Source organism: Anas acuta, chromosome 19 (assembly GCF_963932015.1).
Source record: "Anas acuta chromosome 19, bAnaAcu1.1, whole genome shotgun sequence".
NCBI lineage: Eukaryota > Metazoa > Chordata > Aves > Anseriformes > Anatidae > Anas > Anas acuta.
The window spans coordinates 8852297-8875293 of record NC_088997.1 but is presented as its reverse complement, the minus strand read 5'-3'; the positions used below and the strand labels follow the sequence as shown (position 1 = coordinate 8875293).

The window sequence follows — 22997 nt, the reverse complement described above, 5'->3', positions numbered from 1 at the left end:
GATGCAGATGTAACTCTATAGGAAACGTTGCTTTTCTTAACCCACAGTTTTAGTGTCCTCATTACAAAGGATACCAGAGATGTCATAAGGTATTGCAAACTACACGAATTTGAAAGTAAAGAACGCAACCTTGAAGTGTTACATAAAAGTATTCAAATCGGTGGACTTTTTATTTATTTATTTATTTATTTTAAATGATACTGGGGGCAATTTCTAAAGCTGGGAGGGGAAAATTTACAAGCTTTGACACAGGTAGAACAGTTAAAATGTCTTTTCCTGTCTTTTTTTTCTGTTCAGGCTTTTAGAAATATTGTGTCAGAGGATCTGAGCAATGATATACGCTGGTTTTAGTGATACCTGAATATTTATTCTAGTTCCGTGATTAAAAGATGAGCATTCAACCCTTTATTATGCTAGAGAATATATCCTGTTTTACAGGGCGAGTTGGCTGAAGTTGACAAGTCAGAGACCGTGATGGAAACAGCCCATGTTAATCTTGTTTAACATTTGTTGTTTTTATTTCTTTTCCTAAAGAGCGATTGACTCTCCTCTGCTGATAGCCTCTAAGGCACTCGCTTGCAAATAAATGTGGTCTCGGCAACAAGAAAAAAGGTTGTTCTAGTAATGAGAAGGATATACTCTGTATGCATCTAAGCAACTGTATACATTTACATAGATTTACTCAGTCTTTATTTTTATGCTTTTTTGAAAATGATGGATGACTTATTTATTACATGATTAATCTTCCAGTTGTGATCTTCTTCACGCTGCTTTTGGGTGGAAATTGGAGTTTGGTTATAACATGGCAAGCAAGCATTTTGATTTGCTGTTTTAAAATAATAAACAACATTAAATGTGCTGAGTATTTAGAAAAAAAAAAGTACGAACCTATTTTGTGTATGCAACTAAACAATTTGTTCTGATCTGTATAAAACAAACTGAATTGATGGTGACGTGAGACTATGCCTGTCAAGAGATTAGAGCTAGTAGATCTCAGCCTCCCACACCTACTTCTTGTTTGCAGACTGGAGGGAAAAAAAAAAAAAAGAAAAAACAAATTTACTTGCTTTTTCAGTTCCTAATTTGTGTCTCAACCTGGAATGAACTAGTGATCATTCTGAACTAAATTGAGAGAATATTTTCCTTGTTTCAAATTACTCTTCTTGCAGAAGATGCTGTTGCTATTAAAATCTGGCTTATTGCGTAAATGGACTGGTTCCAGTTGCTTTGTCACCGATTTCTCCTCAATTGACTTGTTAAATTTGCTTTGGAGTTTCAGCAACAAACATACTTCCTTTGATAGTTAATTCTTATTTAAACAATCTTCCTTACACGTAAGATGCCATCACTCAAAAAATGATTTCAGGTATCTGGAATCTTTAGATCGTATTTTATGATGTTAAAATAAAATTGTACTTTTAATTGTTTTAATGTCCTAACTACTGAGGTAGCAAGGTGGGAAACCATACACGCTTGTGGCTCCTTCTCTCGAGCTCACCATGGGTTTTAGAACAGTTGGTGAATGGGTTTCTGCAGCAAGAGATGGGGCCGTGTGTCCAGCAATGCTTGTCTTTTGTGGGCTATGGCACACAAATCAAGACAGATCGCTTTTTCAGTTGAGGTCTTTTTTCAGGCAAAACTCAGCAGTGTAGACTGTCTGTAGAGATTTCTGTGCAAATAAAATTAATACATTATTCTGGAAAATGAAATGGATTTGAGTTACAGGCATTACAGATGAGGCAACGGTAGTTAGGAATGGATAAAATGATGAGATTCCTTGAGAACAGAGCATTGCTTTTAACACGGAGACTTTTGGTTTAACGTTTACTTTCTTTTCAGTGTCCCTGGCACACAGGTGTCTCAGTGTTTTGATGGCCAGCGGGGACCTCTCTGCTAGACCAGAATGATTTTGGCTGAGCAAAGCAGAGGTTTGCAAGAATTCAGCTTGACCAAAGCAAGCGTTACGGTTTTCTTCAAGGGGGGAGAAGAACGACAAAGCACGAGGTTGGCTTGGAGACTGAGGTCTCCTAACCACATGGTAGCCTCTTGTGGGACTTACGCCCGTTAATGCTGTAGTAGGACCTTAACCTTTTTGTGGTGTTTTCAGTCCAAGCCTGGTACAGTGCTGTCACAGAAGAAGAAAACAGCACATCTTTACAGAGTGGTTGAGGTTGGAAGGATCTCTGGCCATCATCAGGTCTGACCGCCCCCCCGGCTAAGGCACAATTGAGTGGAGATGGTCCTGTAGGGTGCTGCCCAGGTGAATCCTGTACTTAAAGCCCTGCACGTGGCTTTGCTCTCCTGTGAGTTGAGGTGTTGTTGACCTTCCCGACATTATAACTTTGTTCTGTTTGGCACTGCTTTCCCTATCCTAGTATAACTTGTGATTTAATGTTTCATTTAAACAGGACAATGTGTTTTTTGAAGGTAATAGTGGGGTTGTATGACCTCTTAGCTTTGGAGAGGTCCCTCAGTATGGAAGAAAAACTGTCTGTTGCATTAATTTATTGGTACTTTATGTTTCTTCGTGAGCATTTCATGTGAAACTGCTTATTGGCTGCACATTGTTTAAAGAAAAAAAAAAAAAGAGCTGAAGTTAGAGCAGCCTCGAGGCTGCTCTAATTTAAACAAAGTAGAAGCCAAAAAATTCCATAGCTGGATAAGAGCAAAGCTGGCCTTGGGAAAGGGCATGTACTCACTTCTGTATCAGAGCAGGCAGCTGAATTACAATTTGTAGGACCGTTAGATGGATGTACAAGACTAATGAAGCCACTTCAACCCCAGTCCTCGACATGGAAGCTTTATTTATGTCTTTGACACAAGTAAGGGAAAGTATTAGAATGGCATAGAGTCCAAATGGTGCTCGGTTTAACGCACAGCACTGTGTGGTGGATGGCCTGCAGGAAAAGTGGTGCTTTGGTTATTGCACAGCTCCTGAAATCCTTCTGCAATACTCATCATGCGATGAAACCACACTATATGGAAGAGTTTTCTCTATAGCCCTCATACCCGTATCAAGTTACTCCAACGCCCTGCCTTTCTGAGTGGTTCTCATAATTCCTGTGCACGCAGTCACTTTCTTGGCTTCGTGCCTTGCCACATTACCCATCGCAGTGCTGTAATTCGGGGGCCGCCGGGGCCTGACCCCGGGACAGGCGCTCCGTGCTAGCGAGGGCCGATGCCGTGCGTCTGGGCAAGGAGAGAGGTCTCGAAGGGAAGGGATGGTGCCGAATCACCGAGCTGTCCCCTGGTAGCTCTTCTGGTGTCACAGCGTAAGGGAAATAAATACTTCTCCTTTGCGCAGCGCTGTGAAATCAGCCTGGAATGACTAATGTAAAAAGACTTTGTGCGTCCTGTACCCGTCTGAATGGCTTTGTTCGTTCAGATGGTGGCTGGATTGTAATCTCAGGCAATGATTTAAATATGAAATAGTCTCAAAACAATATGGTTATGTATTAGCTTTTAATGGGCTTGTGAAGCAGCCTGTTTTCAATGGGTATCTCATTGTGAAAGTGTACAAGTGATAATGACCTACTTCTTGGTGGGGAAATAAAACAGGAAAAAAAGTCAGAAATGACTGTGTGTGCATGTGTGTGTAAAATGCCTCCTGTAACATTGGTGGTCTTTGGAGGTGTATGTTGGTATATGCTTTAAATTAATTTTCTTCTATGTTTGCAGTATATCAGCAAGCCTTTGAGCCAGTACATCCTTGGCTGTTAATCCATGCTCCATAGCCTTCCGTGGCGCGTTACTGCAGTGCATCTCCTTTTGAGCTCCCCCTAACTGGAACATAACCGTGTGTTTTCTTATAGATTTGTAGATGGCCACAGCACTTAAAACAGTTCCTGACTCTATCTCTAGGCACAGCCCCTGTTGGCTGGATAGCTGAGGGTGCAGATGGAGGATCGTAGCCAAGCAGTTGAGATTCCTGGCCCCGAGTCAGCAGCTCCCACCTCCGCTGTTGTGGAGGTTGTTGTTAGCTTGCCGAGCGTGATCCAGGTTCAGTGAGGGGAAAAAAAGGCACCTTTGAAGCCAAATCATTTTGGTTATGTGTATGGCACGGGCTCACAGACAGCTGCTGTAGTGCAGCTGTGGGATGGCTAATTTTGGAGTCAGGGTACAAATGATTGTTTGACTTCTTAGCCCTTCTTTACTGGGCAGGAGAATGGTCAGATGATTGGATCTTGTTGTAGGGATAGAAATAACTTGTGAAGTATGAGATACATGAACAGGAGTGGCGTTTACCGTTTTTCCAAACTATAGGATAAGCACATCTTCTATGTATCACTAGTATCATGTTTTGAGTATTACATTTGCTCCTTTTGTGTTTTTAATTCCAACAATAATGATTTTTACTTGCATTTGAAAAAAAAAACAACAACAAAACACTCAATGACAGGAATAGAACAGTTCCTGGATTCAAAATAGAGTGGTACATTTTCCTTGGCTTGTTTGAACATATTACTGTTTATATATTCCTTGCAGGATCAGCACAGAGAAAAGGACAATGAGAGAATTTCATGGTGCTCCTTAAACGAGTCTTACATAAAACAAAGTTTGAAATGAATTAGACTCTACCTTTTAAGCACTTGTCAAATGTTCTCAGTGTCAGGTTTTCTTCCCACTTAATGTTCACTTTATATCAAATCTAATGTGAGGTACATGATAATATTTTCAGAATCACCTAAGTCCCATTTAAAAAAAAATGGCTTAAGCACTTGGCACCCCAAGGCTCATTAGAAGCCAATGGGGCTTAGACTCTGAAATGTCTGTTACTGTGGGAGGGAAAAACACTTAGGGGCTTTTAAAAGAAAATTGCCTCCTGGACAGGCTTGCTGACAACCTTTCAGGACAAAAGCATGGTGAAAGTGTACCAAAGCCGGGGAGGGGGGAGGCTTAGTGTAACTTCATGCAGGAAGGAGTGAAGATGCATTGCTGAAAATTAGTTCAGGGAATCAAAAGAGGGATCTCTGTGCTCATCTTACCCCATAACCATGTGGGTTAGGGACTTGCTTTACTCCATTTCTCCAGCAGTGCAGCATCAGGCCCCCGCGCTGCCCCGCTCTGCAGCTGCAATCCCTGCAGCCGCTGGGTGCTCAGGGGTCACCCATCTCCGTGCATTTTGGCTGCATCTCTGAGAGCTGGGAGACACGGCTGGCTTTCTGCATGGAGGGAGAAACTGAGGGACACAGAGGGGGTGAGGGACCTGCTCACCTCACAGAGCAGCTCTGTAGTAGGAGCCTGACTCTTTTTTCCATGCCCTGCACCACCACCACTGCTGAACTGCCTCTTTCTGGTAGGAATGACAAGAGCCATGTTTCCAGTCCGTGTTTGCATTAGCCACTTGAAATCCCTCTCATCTGACTGCTGTGCTTTCCTTCTCTTTTGCCTTTTCTGTTCCTACTTCTCCTAGGTTCGTTACTGAAGGTGTGCTCTGTCTTCTTTGCTTATACTTTCAGAGAGAAATGTAAGTAGGGTTGCAAGATGTCCATTCGAGCTTCCAGTAATAACAGCAGTCTTCCTGAGCGTCATAAAGAAAACAGCCAGGGATGTACTTGTGAGCATGTGTGTTTTTGAATGCACACACACAAATAAGTAGAAATGTATGTATATAATATATATGTATATATGTCATTCTGAAGTCAGAGCACTCTTGAAATGGAAATTGCCTCGACGAGAAATGAGAGGTAGCTTGTGCTGACAAACAAAAACACATGTTTTCAGGGGCTCTAATAGCTGTGCTTCAGGACAGAGAATGTCTCTCTTCCCGGTACCCTTCAGATGACAGCTGCCACGACGGGGGCTGGATGTGAAGAATACATTTTCAGGCGGCTGTATCCTGGGTACTGGGAGGCTGTGGAGCTCTGAACAATAGCAGAATACGGAGCTGCCAGCAGGGAGTCTGAGTGGACAAGTATAATCATGCACTGCTCAGCTTTCAAGGAAATTACAGTTAGTGCACTGACTTGCTCATAATAGTGATGCATTGTTTAGCTTAATAACTTATCAGCTCTCCAGGAACCAGCCAGCGATCACTGTCATCATACACTGCTAATCATTCTGTTCTCACATTGTCCAAAGATGAACTGAGGACCTGTCACATCACCTATAAAACTGGCAAATTGAGTGCACTGTAATTTTTTTTAAGCTAGAACGAACAGTATTGCCCACCTTCTTTGTTCTGTTGTTTTGTCGTTATCATATGTGATTGTGCATGTAGGTTTTCTTTTTTTTTAATGTCAGGTTAAAAGCCTGATCTTGAAAGGACATTGCCAAATTGTGTTTTTTGTTGTTGTTGTTTTTCCCCATTTGTAGAGTCTTTGTTAAATTGCTGTTCTTTGTGGTAGCTACTGGGGAACTGAATCTGAAATCTTTTTTTTTTTTTTTTAAATGAACATTTGTTTCTCATCAAGCATTTTGGGGCAGAGGGGCAATTTTTGGTGGTGCTGTCTGTAGTACCTAGGCTCCTGTCAATCATTAGTCAACATGATCTGACAATGGCTCTCTGTAGCAGCAAGGAGCGATTATCCTTGTTACACAAATGTGGATTTAGGCACGGGAAGGTTGAGTGATTTACCCACAGGCATGCAGGGAGCTGGAAAACAAGAAGGAGAGCAAGGAGGAGAAGCAAGCTGGTTTGAGTCCTGGTCCCGGCGGGCCGTATATCCTCCGTGGACACAGGCTGGCTCCTTGTCAAAGGGTTATTTGTGAGTGCTGAGCTGCTGGCACTGAAGGAGCTATTTCTGATCGTTTGTTCTGAAGGAAAAGTGGCCACTGATACACGAATAGACTTCACTAGATAATGTATCTAAATCTTCTCTTTAAGAGGTAATGTTTTAAACTCTTCTGGCTCTGACTCTTGCTGCTGCCACTGCTGCTTTTTTCCTTACCCACCTGGCTGTTGCGCATTGCTGGAGTGCAGGAAGGGGGACGAGGTGCTGGGATTTCATTTTGTATTTTGTTGTTGCCTGGTTGTGTGGCTGGGGATGGAAAAAGTGAATGGTTCCTACCTCAGGACCGATCTACGCCGCAGTACCATAGCTAGAGATTCAGGCTAGGTGGCTTGGACAAATCTGGTGCTGTAAGCAGCGCAGTACAACCTGGCACGGGCTAACTGCGGCCACGTTTACCATGTTTTTAGGTGGATTTTTGTAGTCCGTGACGGTCTGTGCTGCTACACACGAGAGCCCTTTTCTGCATGTGCTGACAGCCACCGTGGTCAGATGCCAAATAAAAAAAAAAAAACAACACTCCTGTGGAGTACTGCAAAACAGCTTTATTTGCTAACCTTTAGATGGCAGATCCTAGAACAGTGCAAAATGTCAAAGCTTTAGGGACACCTTTTTGTGGTCAGCAGGGCACAGATCTGCAAGTCGCGGTGGGGGAGATCTCCCACCAGTTCCATGCTTGCGGCTGAAATGAAGCATCTGATAAAGGGAGGGGGAGACAGATGGATGTGCCCCACTGAAGCAAGCCTCCGTACGGTTCTGAGTAGTGCAGGCAGCTGTAGGATAATATCTACTGATCTCAGGGATTGTGCAAACAGTGGGGTGGGCTATTTTTATTAGACCAGAATGAGTACACTGGGATTTAAATGAAATCCTGAGTATTTCAGTGTGTTGTGTTGTGTGTGATTTTTTTTTCTGTTGTTTGGGGTGTTTGCTTTGGCTTCATCTCTCTCCTGTCTGTCGTAGCTTGAGAAAGACAATTGTATCTTTCCATCGGTGACGACTAGAATTAAAATAGGAAGGAGCCTTCTGCTGCAAGATTTATTGCCTGGCACATCTATGTTGTCTGATGAAATGTCATCTTTCGTTATGTTTTGAGACGATGCTGCCTGACTACGATATCTCTGAACTGCATGAGAAAAACATTTGGCCACACCTAATCTTGTCAATTATTGGGGTATTCTTTTAGCTCATGTGATAGAAGTCTGTGTATATAGTATTGAAAATTTTAAGTCAAGCCTCTGCTAATAAACAGAAAAGATCAGGTTGTTGTGAAATGGTCCCTATAGAGAGTTAGTCTTGTGTGTGCTGTGGATGAATTTGCTCTTTCTGGTAGCAAGAAGTGAGAAAAATGCTGAGTAAATATCTCTCGTCCCCAAAATCAGTTTCCAAAATAAGGAAATACCTGAAGCTTACAGGTGTGTCTTTCTCTTCCATGGGAATATTTCCCACTTATCCAGGAGTCCGCTGTCTTCCTTCAAAAACAAACTGATGTTGTTCAGGTTGTTTCTCCTGCAAATAAATCCTGTTTTTTTGGCTCCAGTTGCTGTAGGACCAACAAATGGCATTAGGCCTAAGTTCCAAGGTGGTACCATTTAACTGTGTTTTGCATTGTACAAAGCTAAAAAGCACAGCCAGGTGAAAACTAGAAATAGTCGGGTTGAATAGTAAAGCCTAAAGGCTGGTATGAAATAATGCCAGCGTGTACTTTAAAATAGCGTAACCACTGCCTAATAAGTTACCTTACTGTTTGTATTGAAAAACAGCTGACTTTTGAGTTATGCTTGACTAGAGATTTCTTGTGCAAGAGGTATTTTTTTCTTCGTCATGCCTACAGATACAAGAGTATAAATGTCAATATTCAAGGCAATGACTTCATTACAAATCTGCTTGGAATGTCCTGATAACCCAGTTCATACCTGGCAAAGACAACAGGTTTCTTTTCATTGATTTCAGTGAGCTAGTGCCCACACTGTAAATCTGATGTGAGGGGGAATGTTTCTGCAGACTCCAGTTCACGAAACCTGGACAGCAATACAGCTGGGGTGTCTGGGAAAATAAACCATTTTCCTGGGTGTAGCATGCATGAGGATTCTTGGATTAATTCATGCAATATTCAAGCCAGCTCTTGATTATCTCCGGGTAAATTATGTAAATGGTGAAGTTCCTGTACGAAGAGGGCAGAAGCACACCCAGTCTGGATCTGGATGAGCAGACTGAAAGCAGCATGCTGCCTTCTGCTGGTGTTGCATCGCCCATTTCCCGGCTCAGGAATCTCAGCAGGCAACAGGATTGCTGCCTGTTCTTCCACCCCCCAGCCCGTTCCAGGCTCATTTGTATGATTTCTGCTACTTAGTTTTATTTTGCCAAGGCTCTCCCACCCATCCCTTTGTTCTGCATAACTGATGTTTGCAGCGCTCCTGTCCTGTTGCTCAGCAGCTCCACCACAGTCTGAAGCCATTGTGCGTTGTGGTGAGCATGGAGATATGCTGGTACGAGGGTCTGCACCCTCAGAACTCTGTTATAAACGTTTTGTTTCCAGCTCTCATAGCTGCTCCAGAGCAGGATGTGATGCCCTGTGCTGAGAATAGACCACGATACTTCAGAGCATCTCAGGCTGCTAGGCAGGAGTTGGATGCTGTGCTGGGGGAGCGAGGGTGCAAGGAAGAAAAGGTGTTAGCCTTGACCAAGTGTCTAGGAAAACTTGTATGTAATTTTTTGTTTTGGTCAAGTTTTATTTATAAAACTGGGGGGGAACGTCCCTAATGTCCTTTCTACACATCTGATGTGCAAGGTTAGGTGAAGAGATCCATCTGTTGGGTACAGGTCACAGTGTTGCTGACTTCTTTACGCCTGCTTTGCTTAGAACAGGAAAAATTGAAGTTTGTAGTGCTTAAATAATTCTGGTTAAAACACAGTTATTTTCTCGTCACCAGCTCTCTGTCTTCTTCGTAATTTTGGTGCGTCATTTGGTCCTTTTTTCAGGAACGCTGTGTGGCTGTGTTACAGGCCCATCAAAAGCAGTGGCTATATTGACATTAATTGAAAGGGACAGACTTCGTCCGTATCTGTTGATAGATTTGAGTGTTACTTTCTCTTTTCCAGCACGCTTACATTCATTTCTTTATGGCCCTTTGAGTAGTAGATGCTGCCTACTGTACACACGGCTCCAGAATAAAGCTTTATGTGTCAAGAAACTCCACAGCAGTTGCAACTTTGCTTATTTGGCATCAGATGAAACTGAAGCTTATTTTACAGAAATCCAGTGAATTGAGTTTCAGCTTTTCTTAGGACTGCTGTGAAGACAACTCCCTTCCCACAGAGAGTAGTCTGGCACGGCAGCTTTCCAGGAAACCTTTAAAAACTGCTTCATCTTGGCCTACCTTCCTCACTATGTGCAACATTACTGTTAAACTTATAGTAGACTTCGGTACAGGCTTGCACACTCACAGGTTTGAAGCAACAAACTCTATAAAACTGTTTTATCCCATGGATCTGTGTACCTATGTGGCACCTCCTTCTGAAATATTTGCATCTGTGGAGCAGCTTTCATATTCTGCAGATGACAAACAGGGAGCACGGTTCCTTCTTGATGTCATGTAGAATGATCAGTGTCATTTTATTAACGTTTTTTCTCGTGTACTTCTCCAAACAAGTGGATGTCATGGCTGGGCCCAGAATTGGGAAGAGTTGTCATAGGAGACGAGCTTCAGTGGAAGTATCTGATTTTCTGGTTAGCTGATTCATTGCTGGGTTTCTGAAAACCCCATAATGCCCTCCGATTGTTTTCTTCCAGAATTAACCTGTTTTTCTTGGTCTGGATTGCTGATACTTAAATAATGACATCCTTCACAAAAGCAGTTTTCATCTTCTGTAAGCAGAAGACAGACTGTTCTCCTCTGTGGACTCGTATCAGGATTTGTTCTTTTGGATTGTGCTTTTCTTTTAATAAGAGTCCGGAGTGCTTGGGGATTCAAGGATTGTGTTTATTCATTTTCAAAAAAAAGATCTTGGTCCTTCCACTGACAGTTTGTCTTCAGCTGGCTGCCTTTAGAAATCAAATTCTGTGCTGGCAATCCGTCAATCTGTTGTACAAGGCACGGAGTGAGTGGCATTACTTGCTTCTACATATCACAACTGTTACACTTGCTCCCTCTTGCCCTGTAGCATCATATTATGTCAGAGTGTGGGAAGGGGTTGTAGGGTTGTATGTATTTTTGTTGTTGGGGATTCTCCTCCTGAACCTATAGTCTTTTACATCTCAGGCCTTGGAGGTGTTTGGTTCTCCCAAAAATGTGCTGTTTCCAAGAAATGCAACTTGTGCTCAGCTGGCTAAAGCCTTTGCTGCTGCTGGAACAGTGGGATTTGTGTGATGCAGCTCAGCAAGCTCCTCAGGGCAGAGCCCATTCGTGTGAGATGCCTGAACAGAGGCTGGAAGCTGCTGCAATACAGCAGGTAGGACCAGGCAGGATGAGTGCTGCACAGAAAGACTTGGTACAAGTTACAGGGTTGATATAGGAATCATTACATCAGGTTTTTCAGCCTGTTTTTCAGAAGGTCAAACTATAATTAAAAAGCCTTTTATCTTCTCTCTCCCTCTCCCCCTCCATCCCCCCTTAATCTTTTTTGTTGTTCTTCTTTCTCTTTAGTCTACAGAGAGCAAATTCCTGCAGAATTCCTGGCACGAAGATGGAGGCTGATAACACTGGTGTGTAATACTGAAGTGGGAGCTGAAGCTACAGCTGTTTCATAGTTTCCAGCACAGGGCCTTTTCAGCATAGCTGATGGAGGATTCCTGAGTAAGGCCTCCCAAGGGCAACGTGTGCTGCTGCTGAGCCCCGTTCTGTGCCCGGGTGCCCAGCACGGTGAAGGCAGAGGTTGCAGAGGGCTGAGCACCGCCAGGTTGTGCCCTTTGGAAGTGTTTGTGTAGCGGGTACAGAATTGGGAACCAGCATTCACAGCTTTTATTGTATTCTTTTATTTCCCAGCTCAGTAACCGCTTCATTGCAGAGCCTCTCACAAACCGTTCAGGCCTAATCCTGAACATACAGCAGCCCCAAATAAAGTCCTTCCAGTTTTTTCACTGGGGACATAGGATCAGCTTCTTACCTGCTGTTCTCCTCTCACTCAGTATGACTAAGGGAATGAGAAACATCGTCTTCATGCATAAAGTGTGACAATTTGTTAGTGTTTGTGAAGAGATAACATGGGCATCTCTGTGTGGTGTGAGACCTGGCTTCCAGAACAGGGACTGATGGATTGCAGTTATCAGCTGGGCCTTTGGAGCATGGGTCTTTTGGCCTCTCTCATCAGAATACAGTTTTTACATGATTATAGAGGATAATGCTGGAAATGCCTCTGCACTGGGCTTGCCACATGTCCAGATGGCAAGGTCGGTGTAGCGTAGACCTTGCTCGGTTGCTTTGTGTGCCAGGATAAGTGCTGCTGCTTCTCTTTGTGCTACTGGCTCAGCTAGAAATCGAGGAGTTCTACGGCTGTCAATAAATTCAGAGAGTTAGAAATTATTATCTGCAGTGAACTCTGCTCTTACTGGCCTTAAATTAATTTCCCACCCCTTTGAAAAGGCAAATGGGCATTACTTTTTTTTTTTTTTGTATGGTGCTTTTGCTTTAAGAAAATCCGAGCTGCAATCCTAAGCGGAATGGAGTTAAAAACATTCTGGGATAGGAGTTAATTACTTGAGTATCTTGGAAGATAAAAGGGCACAAAAAAACAAGATGCTGTAATGTGCAAAAATTTTACCTCTGCATCTGCCAGTGTTGTATCTTGTAGCTGTGTGGTTCTGGTATCTGCCGAGTGCAGCATCTTGCCCTGCTGGTCTGTGTGAGGCTTTATTTTCCTGGTGCAGGGACAGAGATGGATTAATCTACAGAGCTATTGGCAAAAATCTGCTAGCAGGCTTTCCAGTGGGGGATCAGCCAGAAAAAAACATGGCTTGATTTGTGTGTCAGTTGCGTGCTTGATGGGTGCTAGAGGAAGCATGGTCTCCCTGTTAAACGCAGGTCTGAAAACCCAGAGCCTGGCAGTGGATTATTTTCTGTTTTTTAGGAAAGGTTTGTCAGTGTAGCAGCACTTCGTGCTCACGCCTGTGAAGGGTTGGGTATGTCCCAGTGCTTACATACACTTGACTAACAGGGCTTTGAAGTGGGCAGCCTGTGATGAATAAGTTATGTAGGTGAAGTAAGAGGCAGAAGAGCAGAACTATTACCTCCTGTGCCTCTCAGGCTGGGGTGGCATCCTCCTTTCCTCTTTCCCCAGTGAATTAAAATGTTGTCCTGACCTTTACAGCAAGCCAGTCCTGGGAGCCTGGGGGGCCAAGGGTGCAAAGAGCACCGGCAGCCATAGCCAGCAGCTGGAGGATGGCTTTGAGTTAGCTGGGAGCTACACTGGAGAGCCTGTGCTTCAAATACACTTTGTTAATGAGGTTCCCTCAATTTGTTCCAATGTATTTTCTCATCCTCGCTCTACAGGAACCGCTTGCTTTCCTGTCTGCTCTCTTCCTTCACCAGTTGCTAGATCCCTGCTGCCTGAAAGGGAAGGCTCTTGGAAGGAGCCTGTTTGCTGCCGATCTGCCTGAGGGTACCGGAGGACCCTGTGTGTAAAGCCTCGGATGTCTGGGGATGAGTTGGCTGGCTTCCGTGTCTTGAGAGGGCTCAAAAGTAGATGTGAGCTTCCAGTTCTCTTATCCCTTCCCTTGCAGACAGGATGGCAGCCCCAAGTGCTTTTCACTGCAGAAGAGCAGGAAATTTCTTCTCTAGCAAAATGGGTATTGGAAGAAGAGCCAGGAGAAAAACCTTTGCCCTGCTCTCCAGGTACAGCCCTGGATAAGCGCAGTAAGATGCACTCAGTTGTAGCCCAGTGCTGACCAAGTTCTGGAGTTTAAGCTTTTAGAATTTTGACTAAAGCTTGCTCGAAGACGGGGAGGCTCATATTTTTGCTGTGTTTTCATCCATAAAACAATCTTTTTTTCGTTTCATGTTCATTTCCTTTTGCTGACACTAGAGTATCATATGATTTAGGGCTTTGTTTTCGAGCTTGATATGAAGGCTAATTACTTCCTTCTTGCATTCTCTCTGTAAGAAAACATGGGACTTAATCTTTTACAAAAGAGAATAACGAGGAAGATTTTACTGTTTTTAAGTGCATGGAAGTCTTTGGTAAGTCCCTAGATTTGAATTTATTTTTCATAATGGTAATACACGAGGAGCTGAGCTCCAGCCTCTATAGCTCTGTGTGGACACAGTTTTCTGTTCATTTTTTGTGCTCACTGTGTAATTATGCAGTTACAATTTAGTCTGCATTGAGTACTTTTAGCAATTAGGGATATACTGTGGCTATTTAATGTTTATAGAAGAGTCAGAATGTATTTGTCCTGTTTTGGCCCTGGGACTTGCTTTGATTATCTGTAGCCTTCCAGGTAATTAAGCTGTATATTTTCTCCCTGTCATATTTTCTTATGCTCTCTCTTATCTTAATTTGATAAGAGGGAAAAACTACAGTGGGAAACTTAGGAGCGTTTGTGAATTGTTTCAGTAGCAATGTGTGACAGTGTTCTGTGGAGATGCCCACTAAAGGGCAACCTGCTGCCTAGGCAGTTTGGCAAGAGAAAGGTTATTGCTAATAAGGCCAATTTTTAGGGAATTTTGGAACTCCACAATACGGAGTAAACACCAGGTAGCTTGGGTGATGTTTCTCTGAAAGCAGTGGTCTCAACAGAGGAAGGTGGATTTTTTTTTTTTTAACAAAACAAAAAAACACACGTTGTTTTATATTAGATGGGTTGTTTTTTCTGCAGGGTCAACATGCATCGCTCCCTCTATCCCTGTTCCATCAGGATGCCTGTAGGCATGCCTGACTTCAAGCACATGAGTCACTCCATTAAAATTTATTAGCTAGGTATGTGATTAAATAACTTGATAAATGGGGAATGCAAGTGGGGAGTGAGGGGGCTGTTCCCCAATTCTCTCGCCTAGCCGTAACCCCATGTGTGGTGGTGTAATTGCAAGATTCGTTTGCTTTCAAGCTTTACTCATTAACTTTTTCAAAGCGTGTACCCTCCTTTTGGCAGAAGAAGAGTCGAGTGGTTCTTTTGGAGGCAGCCTTGTGGGATTCAAAGGTGATAAAATCAGAAGAGTTCTTTAAAAAGCAACTAAGTTCTGTAGAGTGTCATTGAGGACAACTCTTTGTCCATGTCTGCCTGAACCTTCTTTAGCATTTGATATAGATTAGAATTCATTGAGTGCTTTACAGAGATAGATAGTAACTTTCTGCAAGTGCTTATGATACTTCTCTAGACTTTTCCAGCAAGATACATAGAGGATATATTAAAAAATAATAAAATCAGTAATACAAGCTTTGTAGCAAGGGAGTTTGCACAGCCTACTCATGCCTGTGGCCATTTTCTTTGGAATCTGGAGTTTAAAAAATGCAAGATAGTTGGCTTTAAACACTTTCGTGCAGATCAACTACACATACACAGCCAGTCATCCAAAAACAATGACATTGAAATCTTTTTTTTTTTTTTGAATAAGAATTGAGGTGTTCTTACTTCATTCCAGACTGAGCCTCTTTAGTCACACATGTATCATTTTTTCTTGCTCAGATGTCTAAAAGACATATTCTCGACCATTTGTTTTTATAACCTTGAGTTAAAAAAGCAAAACAACAAAAACTCATACCATGGGATCAGTGACAGTAAGACAAAAAGATTAGCAATACTCGATTTTATTCCGAGTAAAATCCCGAGCAGTTATATGCATTTGGTAATTGGAAGCTGGAAAGCTAAAGGAAAGATAAGAAAACTTTTTTTTTCTTTTTAAAAAAAAAAAAAAGCATGATGAATGTCTATCTATATCTTGAATTAAAAAATAGGCTCACGTCTTGCTCGAAGTGATTGAGTCTGTCTTGTGCCTGTGTAGGGCTTCTCAGATAATTCTCAGCCATAGTTTGGGGTTGTACTTCGTAAGAGAAAGTCTGTACTCTAATTTACAGTAAAGGGCCACTTTGTTCAACATCGCCTCATAGCACTGTTCTAACAGCTGAAGACATATTGTCTTCAGGAATATGTTTGTGTAGTGTCAGTTGTGATGGAGACAACACTTAAATGTAGACCTTTATGTAGGGATCTGGATGGCAAATTGTTCTGGTTTAATGTTTAGTCATCTTTTGCCATCAGGTGAACATTCAGGTTATAAAGGCTGGTTTGTTCTTTTAAGCAGAAGAAAGGTGAAATAAATTGGAAAAAAAAAAAAAAAAACAGCACAGCACGACGTGGACAAGCACTTTGATGGCATCTGTTCAAACAGGCAGAGACTTGCCAGAGGGCAAATGGAAAGAATGTGATGTAGAGGGCTTGTTGGAGTTGCTTCTCCAAGTTGCTATGGTAAAGGATCTTGTCTTGATTATTGCTGTGTGGCGTCTGAGCTTGGAAGATGTGCAGAAAGCTGACTCTGCTTCTGGGCTCTCCTGGCCTCTACTTGGTTGCTCCTAGCCTGGGTACATGAGGTGAGTGCTGCGTGGTAGCCAGGCAGAATTGGAGAAGATGCTGCTTGGAGACCTCTCATAGCCAGCTATTTTAGGAGCAGTGTTACCACAAATTCTGAGTAGTAATAGCTGTCAAAGGACCAGCAGCGCTTCATTAAGAGTGGTTAAGCCACAGAACACCTGCGTGAGGTACGTGTGGGCTGGGCATTCCATTTTCAGCATCATCATATCCAGATATCCCAAAAAAAAAAAAAAAGGAGGTTGGGCCCCAGCAAATAGGAAGACTGTTATAAAAGTTTTAAAAGGTGTGTTTTATTTAAAAATATTCAATATGTATTTTTTTCTCTGATTAGTAGCCAGGCTTTTGGTTTAGATTTGTCAGCAAACAAGCATGAACCTATTTATTTATTTTTTGTGTTTGGTCTTGCTCAATCATGCTATTCTAGGGAGAGATTCAGAGAAAGCCACCTGCTTTGTAACCACATGGCAATGAATGATGGCCCAGTATTGTGCAGGAGGCTGGAAGAGGTGAGTGGTGTGCTCCACAGCTGCAGTACCACAGCAGTTCCCAACCTCTCTTGATTCATGGAGATAATTTGTTTGAATGTGATCCGCTGCCTTTGCAGAAAATAGTTCTCCCAACCCCTCTGCCCAAAAGACCTGGTTGTTAACTCTGGGTGTAAATAAGTTTCTAAAGAAAATGGATAGGGAGGCTTTGGAAGAGGAGGAGGACTGATTAGTTGACTTTGAGATAAGAGCCACATGTTTATTATTCCTGTGATAGAGGTTTAAACTAAATACTTACGACTGTCTAAGTGGTGGTGCTCGGAAGACTTCTGAACATGTAGAGCTTTTATTTCTTGTCTCAAGCCAAGTTTTGACAAAGCCCGGAATTTCCTGCATGTGAGACTGCAGGGATATGGCTTCTTGGTATTTGATCAATGTGTTGAGCAAAGGGCATCTATTGGAAACTTCCTGGAAGAATGGTACCAGACCCTGACAAGCAGAAGGAACTAAAACAAGGAAGGAAATTGAGGAGGAATGAGATTACATTTTACTGTTTTGCATTTGAAATAGCCACCCTTGCAAGTTTTGAGCCCGTGCAGTTGAAGGGTAATAACTACTCCAGCTATACCACTTGTGCTTAGATGGATAAATGGCCACCCGCCTTTGGATCAGTAGAGCTCCCAGCACAGTGACTCCCATGAAATCCCTGTTTGTAAGAGCTCCCAAGCTGAGCCTTGCAGATAAATATTCAGTGTGGTGTACGGAGCTGCTTATCATCAGCTCCCATAGGCACCAGGACAGGGGCAGGGTCGGCTCCTCTGCTCTGCTGACCAGCACCAGGGTCTTGGCCAGCCTGCGGGCACCTGTGTGCATGATACATCTGTGATTTCTTACAGAGAGCCTCAGGAGCTGCTAGAGGGACCTTCTACAACACCTGCTTTCTTCTTCCTGTCCTTGATCTTCATGTTTCCATCTTCCAGGAGGTTTCACACTGCAGTCACCGGAGGCTTGTCCTGCCTCAGCACAGGGAGAGCTATGATTTGCATCTCTTTGTAGGAGAATGACTGATCTCTTCTCCATGCCTTCTGAGTTGCGATGCCACTGTGTTACAGTGCGATGAAGCCTACGTTCCCTCGGTGTTTGCCAGGGGTGTGTGTGAGGAATATGTGAGAAGGGGGGAAAAATAGAACCAAAAAGCTGCAGAAGTCAGGGTACGGAGGGAAAATGGGCCTTGTTATCTAAATTGATACTTGGTGAGTGAAGTGAGGGCCATTGTTGTGTGTCAGTAGTGCTTGATCATTCATGAAGGCATTATTTCGTGGCTGGGTGTTGCTTGAACAGACCCCATGGCCAGCAGAAACGTGGAACATGTCCCAGCATGGAGGTGGCTGAGGGATGGCTGCATGGCCGGGGTAGGCAGGGTGGTTGGTTGGTGAACGCATTTTGTTCTGCAGTTGTTTTCCTTGTGGCAGGCTTTTATTTTCAAGTCACATTCAACCCTTCTGGCAGCTTCCACATCACATCCCAGACATGTTGACTGAGCCAGCACATGGGACGTCAGTCCTCTCCCTTGTAACCTTGCTTAGTTCTTCCAGGTGGGAAGTTCAAGGCCCTGACTTATGAGCATAGGTCCCAATTTTTCGCTGAGAGGCCTAACTGAGGCATATTTCTGAATTCAGAATAGCTCCCTTCTACAATTCCCCATGCCATAGGAGAGACTTAAAAAGTAGTTGAATTTTTATGTCATTTGTGAGCATATAACCCAAGTATTTCCTCTTCCCTACAACTTTCACAACACAAACTTCCTGTTGGCCTGTCTGAGGCAGCTTAGTGGTGATTCCAGGGACTGAAAGTCCTTGTTTTTTGACATCAAGTCTTTTTAAAATTGTTTATAGGTACAGAAAGCATCTCTTTTTTTTCTCAAAAAAATGACTATTTTTACGTGCCCTCCTAGCAGTCAGGCCCTACACAATGAAACTGTGACCCTGTAGCAAATAACCAGGCTGTTTACTGAATTGTTGTAGTGTTGAGTCAGCTTTCTATTTTGACAAGTATCTCATTGGCTTGTAAGATGCCTCTTTCCAGGCACTTGCACTTGTGTGTTTTCTGCTGTACTGCCATCAATTGTGAGAAGGAGCTTCCCAGCCCCGGACTGGGAGAGATGGGCTCAGCCCTAAGGAGCTTACACAGATCTCCGAGGCCTGTCCTAGCATGCGATTTTGACAAGGAGATGAATGTAACTTGGAAGAGCAGTTTCCCAGAAAGTCATATTCAGTGTATATGGAATCTTTTTATGACATGGGCAGATTCTGAGGAAAAATCATTATTCCCCGAGCCTGTTCTGAGTTCTCACTTGTTAGCTTACACGAACAGGCCATTTCAAACAGAGGAATGAAACAATCGTTGCCCTTTAAGTTGCCAAACCGAGCTACAAAAAGGAGTTTAGAGAGTATATAAACCTGCAATAATTCTCCTTTGTTAATGTCTCAGGTAAGTTAAGCCCTTAGTTCCTGACATAAGCAGTTTTGACTTCCTGGGCTTGTTTGAAAGGCTCTGGCTTGAGCCCCGGCGCCGCAGTGGGTGCGGGCAGGTTCAAGCACCCAGCGAGTCCGGGCAGCAGGGCCGCACGCTGCTCGTCGGTGGCTGCCCCGGGGCCGTGTCTGCTCCTTCAGCAGCACAAGTCTGCAATTGAAAAAAAGTGTAGTTAAACAGCTAGCTGTAGTTAAATCCAGCAAAACTGCAGGAAATAAACTGTTGAGAGATCTTAAACAGAGCCTATCTTCTGTTGTGTTCTTGCTGCTAAAGCTGTACAGTTTCCAAAGTTCTTCCTAGAATATATCACATATGTAGATGGTTCAAGCAAATCCCCTAAGTTTTCTGCACTTTCAGAGTCAAGGAACTCTGTTTTCAGCTGTTTTCCTACTGCTCAAGGTGATGGCTTGGATGAGGAGCAAGGTTAGAGCAGGGATGTCCTTGTCCTTCCTGCAGCTGCATGCTGATCACTCTGCACTTGCAGTCTGATCACTGCCATCCCAGGTGAGGGTGTTACTTCTCATGAGCATACATCTGGGAATGAGGGTGTACTTTGCAAGCAGGAGGCCCTGAGAAGCTTCCCCCATTGCAGCAGAAGAGGGCTGGGGTCTCATGGGGCCAGGAGGAGGCCATCCTTGTCCCTTCCCTGCCCTCAGGTGGCTCTGTCCCTCTGTCCTCTGCTGCCAGGTGAGCCAGCCTGGGGCTCCACAGCTGGGTCTGGCAGTCAGTGTTTACCTGCTGCATTCTGCTGTGGTGCCTGTGCTGGTTTGGGGGGATTGTCAGAAATTTCTTTTTTTTTCCTCCCCTTTTTCTCCAGACTGTCAAACTGGAAGAGCTTTGACACCCGATGGCCCTTCACACAAGGACAGTTTTTAATCAATACACTTCACCATCTCTCCTCTCCAAAATACGTCTTGTCCAAGGAATTTCCTTCCAGCTGTAGTTTCATGGAAAGGTCTTTAAAAAGCCAGGGAGACCCAGAACCGGTGTGAGCCCTTGCTTTTGTGGTCAGCCAGCCCGTCCTCCCAAAGTGGTGAACCAGGGGGGAAATCTCTTGTTACCGAGTAGAGCTAATCAATTAATTAGCAGGGGACAGAGTACACCAACCAATCTGTTATGCCAGATGGATGCTTCAGCGTTAATTTATGTTCTCAAAATAGCTGGACATAGATATGCTCAGCACTGCAGCCTAGATCCTGCTTTCATTGCACTTGGTGATGAAAATGCGGTTGGCTTTAGCAATGCCAGTCCATAAATTTTCAGGAAAAATGTATTTTGGCATCAAGCAGTAACAGTAAAAATGAAATGAATAAAAGCTGTCCAGAGCAATGGACTTTGTCTTCTTAAGCAGGCATATATTACTGTAAAAACTGAAGTTTTACTTTTATCTCCCTAGAGCGTTCCTACTATCTGAATGCCAAGCAATGAGTAATTTGCATTTTTGTTGCTTCTTCATTCTTTTAAATAACTTTTGATGTATTTTTGTAAGGAAGTCTGAACTAAAGCGTAGTGCTGGAAAAGTTAAGATGTACATTGCTTTCTCTTTGAAGGCACCAGGAATGAGATTGAAAGAAAAAAGCAATTACAAAAAAAAATAAGGTTGCGGTGGTGGATTATTCTGCCACATTTTATTTTGAATGAAGGAGGCTCACTGCAAATTTCCACCCATATTTTTCTTCCATTCTTTCTTTTGTGTGTTTTTTTTTTTTTTCCTCCAGTTTTTCATAGCCAAGAGTTAGCTTGCCAGACAGATTCGTTTCTTATGAACTGCCTGGTGGAGAAGCGCAGAAATCTCTGACAGGCCGTGGCCTGAATTCAGCGGGGAGCTGAAGGCTGTTCCTGCTCGCTGTGGGGAAGACGTGGCCCACCACCTCCGTGATGCTGGGGACGTTGCCAGTTAGATCTGAGAGGAGCCCTGGGTCACGCTAACAGTCCATCCACGTTTTGTAAAAGGCAGCGTCGTGCTCATGCAGAGAGTTAGGTATCTATTCAAGGTGTTGTTTGTAGAGTTGGAGAAAAGGCAGGCCCTGGAGGAGGGAAGAAATCTTGAAGTTTTCTGTTCTTTTTTTTTTTTTTTTTTTTTGTAATTTAGATTCAAAATATTGGTGATACACTAACATTTTTTAACGCATGGAGAAAAATCTGCTTTCTATACTGACCTTTCCCCATGTCCAGCTGTTTTTGATGGCTCCCTACAGCATAAATTGTCTGACTTAAAAGGCAATTCAAATCACTTTTCTTCTTGCTCCATTAGTATGCTTTAAAAATAAAGCATTATTTAGTATGCACAGAGTGATCTCACAGACTTCGGTTCTGTTTTCAGTGTTTAACCAAAACATTGAATTACTTTTACCTTTGTGATACTGTTAGGATTATTTTTAATTAAGTGAAGTGTTTTAACATGCTCTAATTTGTTTTTCAGCAAATGTGTCTAACACTTGATAGAGAGGGGCTGGTTCTGGGAACAAGACGTGCTCTGTCTTGCCTCATTTACCTGAGAGTTGGGTAAATACTCCTTGAGGACCCAGGAAGGAGATGAATTGATGAATTGCTTCCTATTATAGCCATGTGCAGACCCTAGAATACTTGTGTGTGGACTACAGGAAGGAGACAACGCGAACAGGTTAAATGCTCTGATAGTGAGTTGTGTCATAGGAGCAACTCTTTCCCTCAGTAAACGGTGCAGAAAGCAGAGGTTGAGTCTGAGCAAGTCATTAGCTCAACTTATTCTTACTCCCTGGTGTACTCTCAGCCTACTTTTAAGGTTATACCCAAGCTTGAATTTATATTTCCCTGAAAAAATATGCCATAAATAATAAAACTATTTCTGCAGCAAAACAACACTGCACAAGCAGTTTCTTACTTTCTAAAGCAAGACAGCCACCAGATGTGGGGGGGTCAAACACACTGCAGAGCAGCCCTCATGTGGCTCTTGCTGCCAGGCTCTTGAAGGGTGGCATGGGACAGAAGTCTGGCCTGGGCCATACTGTACAAGGGTGACCTTGTACCCTACGTGGAGCGGTGTTCTGGTGTAAGGATGTCAGAGTGGAGAAACAGGACTTGGCTCTTTCGTTACTGATCGTTTTATGAAGAGTGCATGTTATAGTAGTGCATATAGTCCATAGTGCAGGGAGTAATCAGAAGTTTTCTTAGCAAAATGCAGCTTTAGAGGGCTTTAAGGGGGTTCTGTGGCTCTCTACATGAAGTCTTGGCCTGAGCGTAGAAGATGGGGCCAAACTGCAGAGTGGCTTAATCCAGAGGAGGTTTGAAGGTCCAGGGAAAAAAAGAGGCTCACAACAACGGACAGAAGCACGGCAAAATCTGGGAAACTGAGACCAGATGCATAAACATCTTCTGTGCCATTGCAATGGAATTTCCTTCCCCATCAGAGTGAGAGTGTCAAAATTTGCAGAGCATCATGGTGTGGGGCAGAACTGAGCTGTAGCAAGGCATTTGGGTACCGAGACCTCTCCCCTTTCCTCTTTGTTCCCCAAAAAACAGAACTAGCCTCAGGTGAGTCCTACCCTCACATCCGCTTGCTGCAGGATTCTCCTTTTCTTCTGACCTTGTTTCTGTCAGGTTTAGTCAGTCACCTGGTCTGATGGCAGTAAGGTACAGGGCTGAGGTGTGCCTGATCCCACTCTGGCATCCCGTGCTGTCGCTGCAGACAGGGTGAGGCTCGCTAAAATGGCAGCGCTGTGTGCTGGAATTTCTAGAATGGATGCC

General features: G+C 43.4%; 1 protein-coding gene across 3 annotated transcripts in view; it reads left to right on the top strand.

Annotated features, from left to right (window-relative positions):
* Nucleotides 1-22997, top strand: part of CASTOR2 (cytosolic arginine sensor for mTORC1 subunit 2) — a 127588-nt gene that overhangs the window by 8035 nt on the left and 96556 nt on the right. Inside the window, exon 1 of one of the 3 annotated variants that reach the window (XM_068656215.1) lies at nt 6788-6828. The exons of the other annotated variants lie outside the window; for them this stretch is intronic. Coding sequence (XP_068512316.1) covers nt 6803-6828 — 26 coding nt within the window. The 5' untranslated portion in view covers nt 6788-6802. Of the gene's footprint in view, nt 1-6787; nt 6829-22997 lie in introns of those variants that run through there. 3 annotated transcript variants of the gene reach the window in all.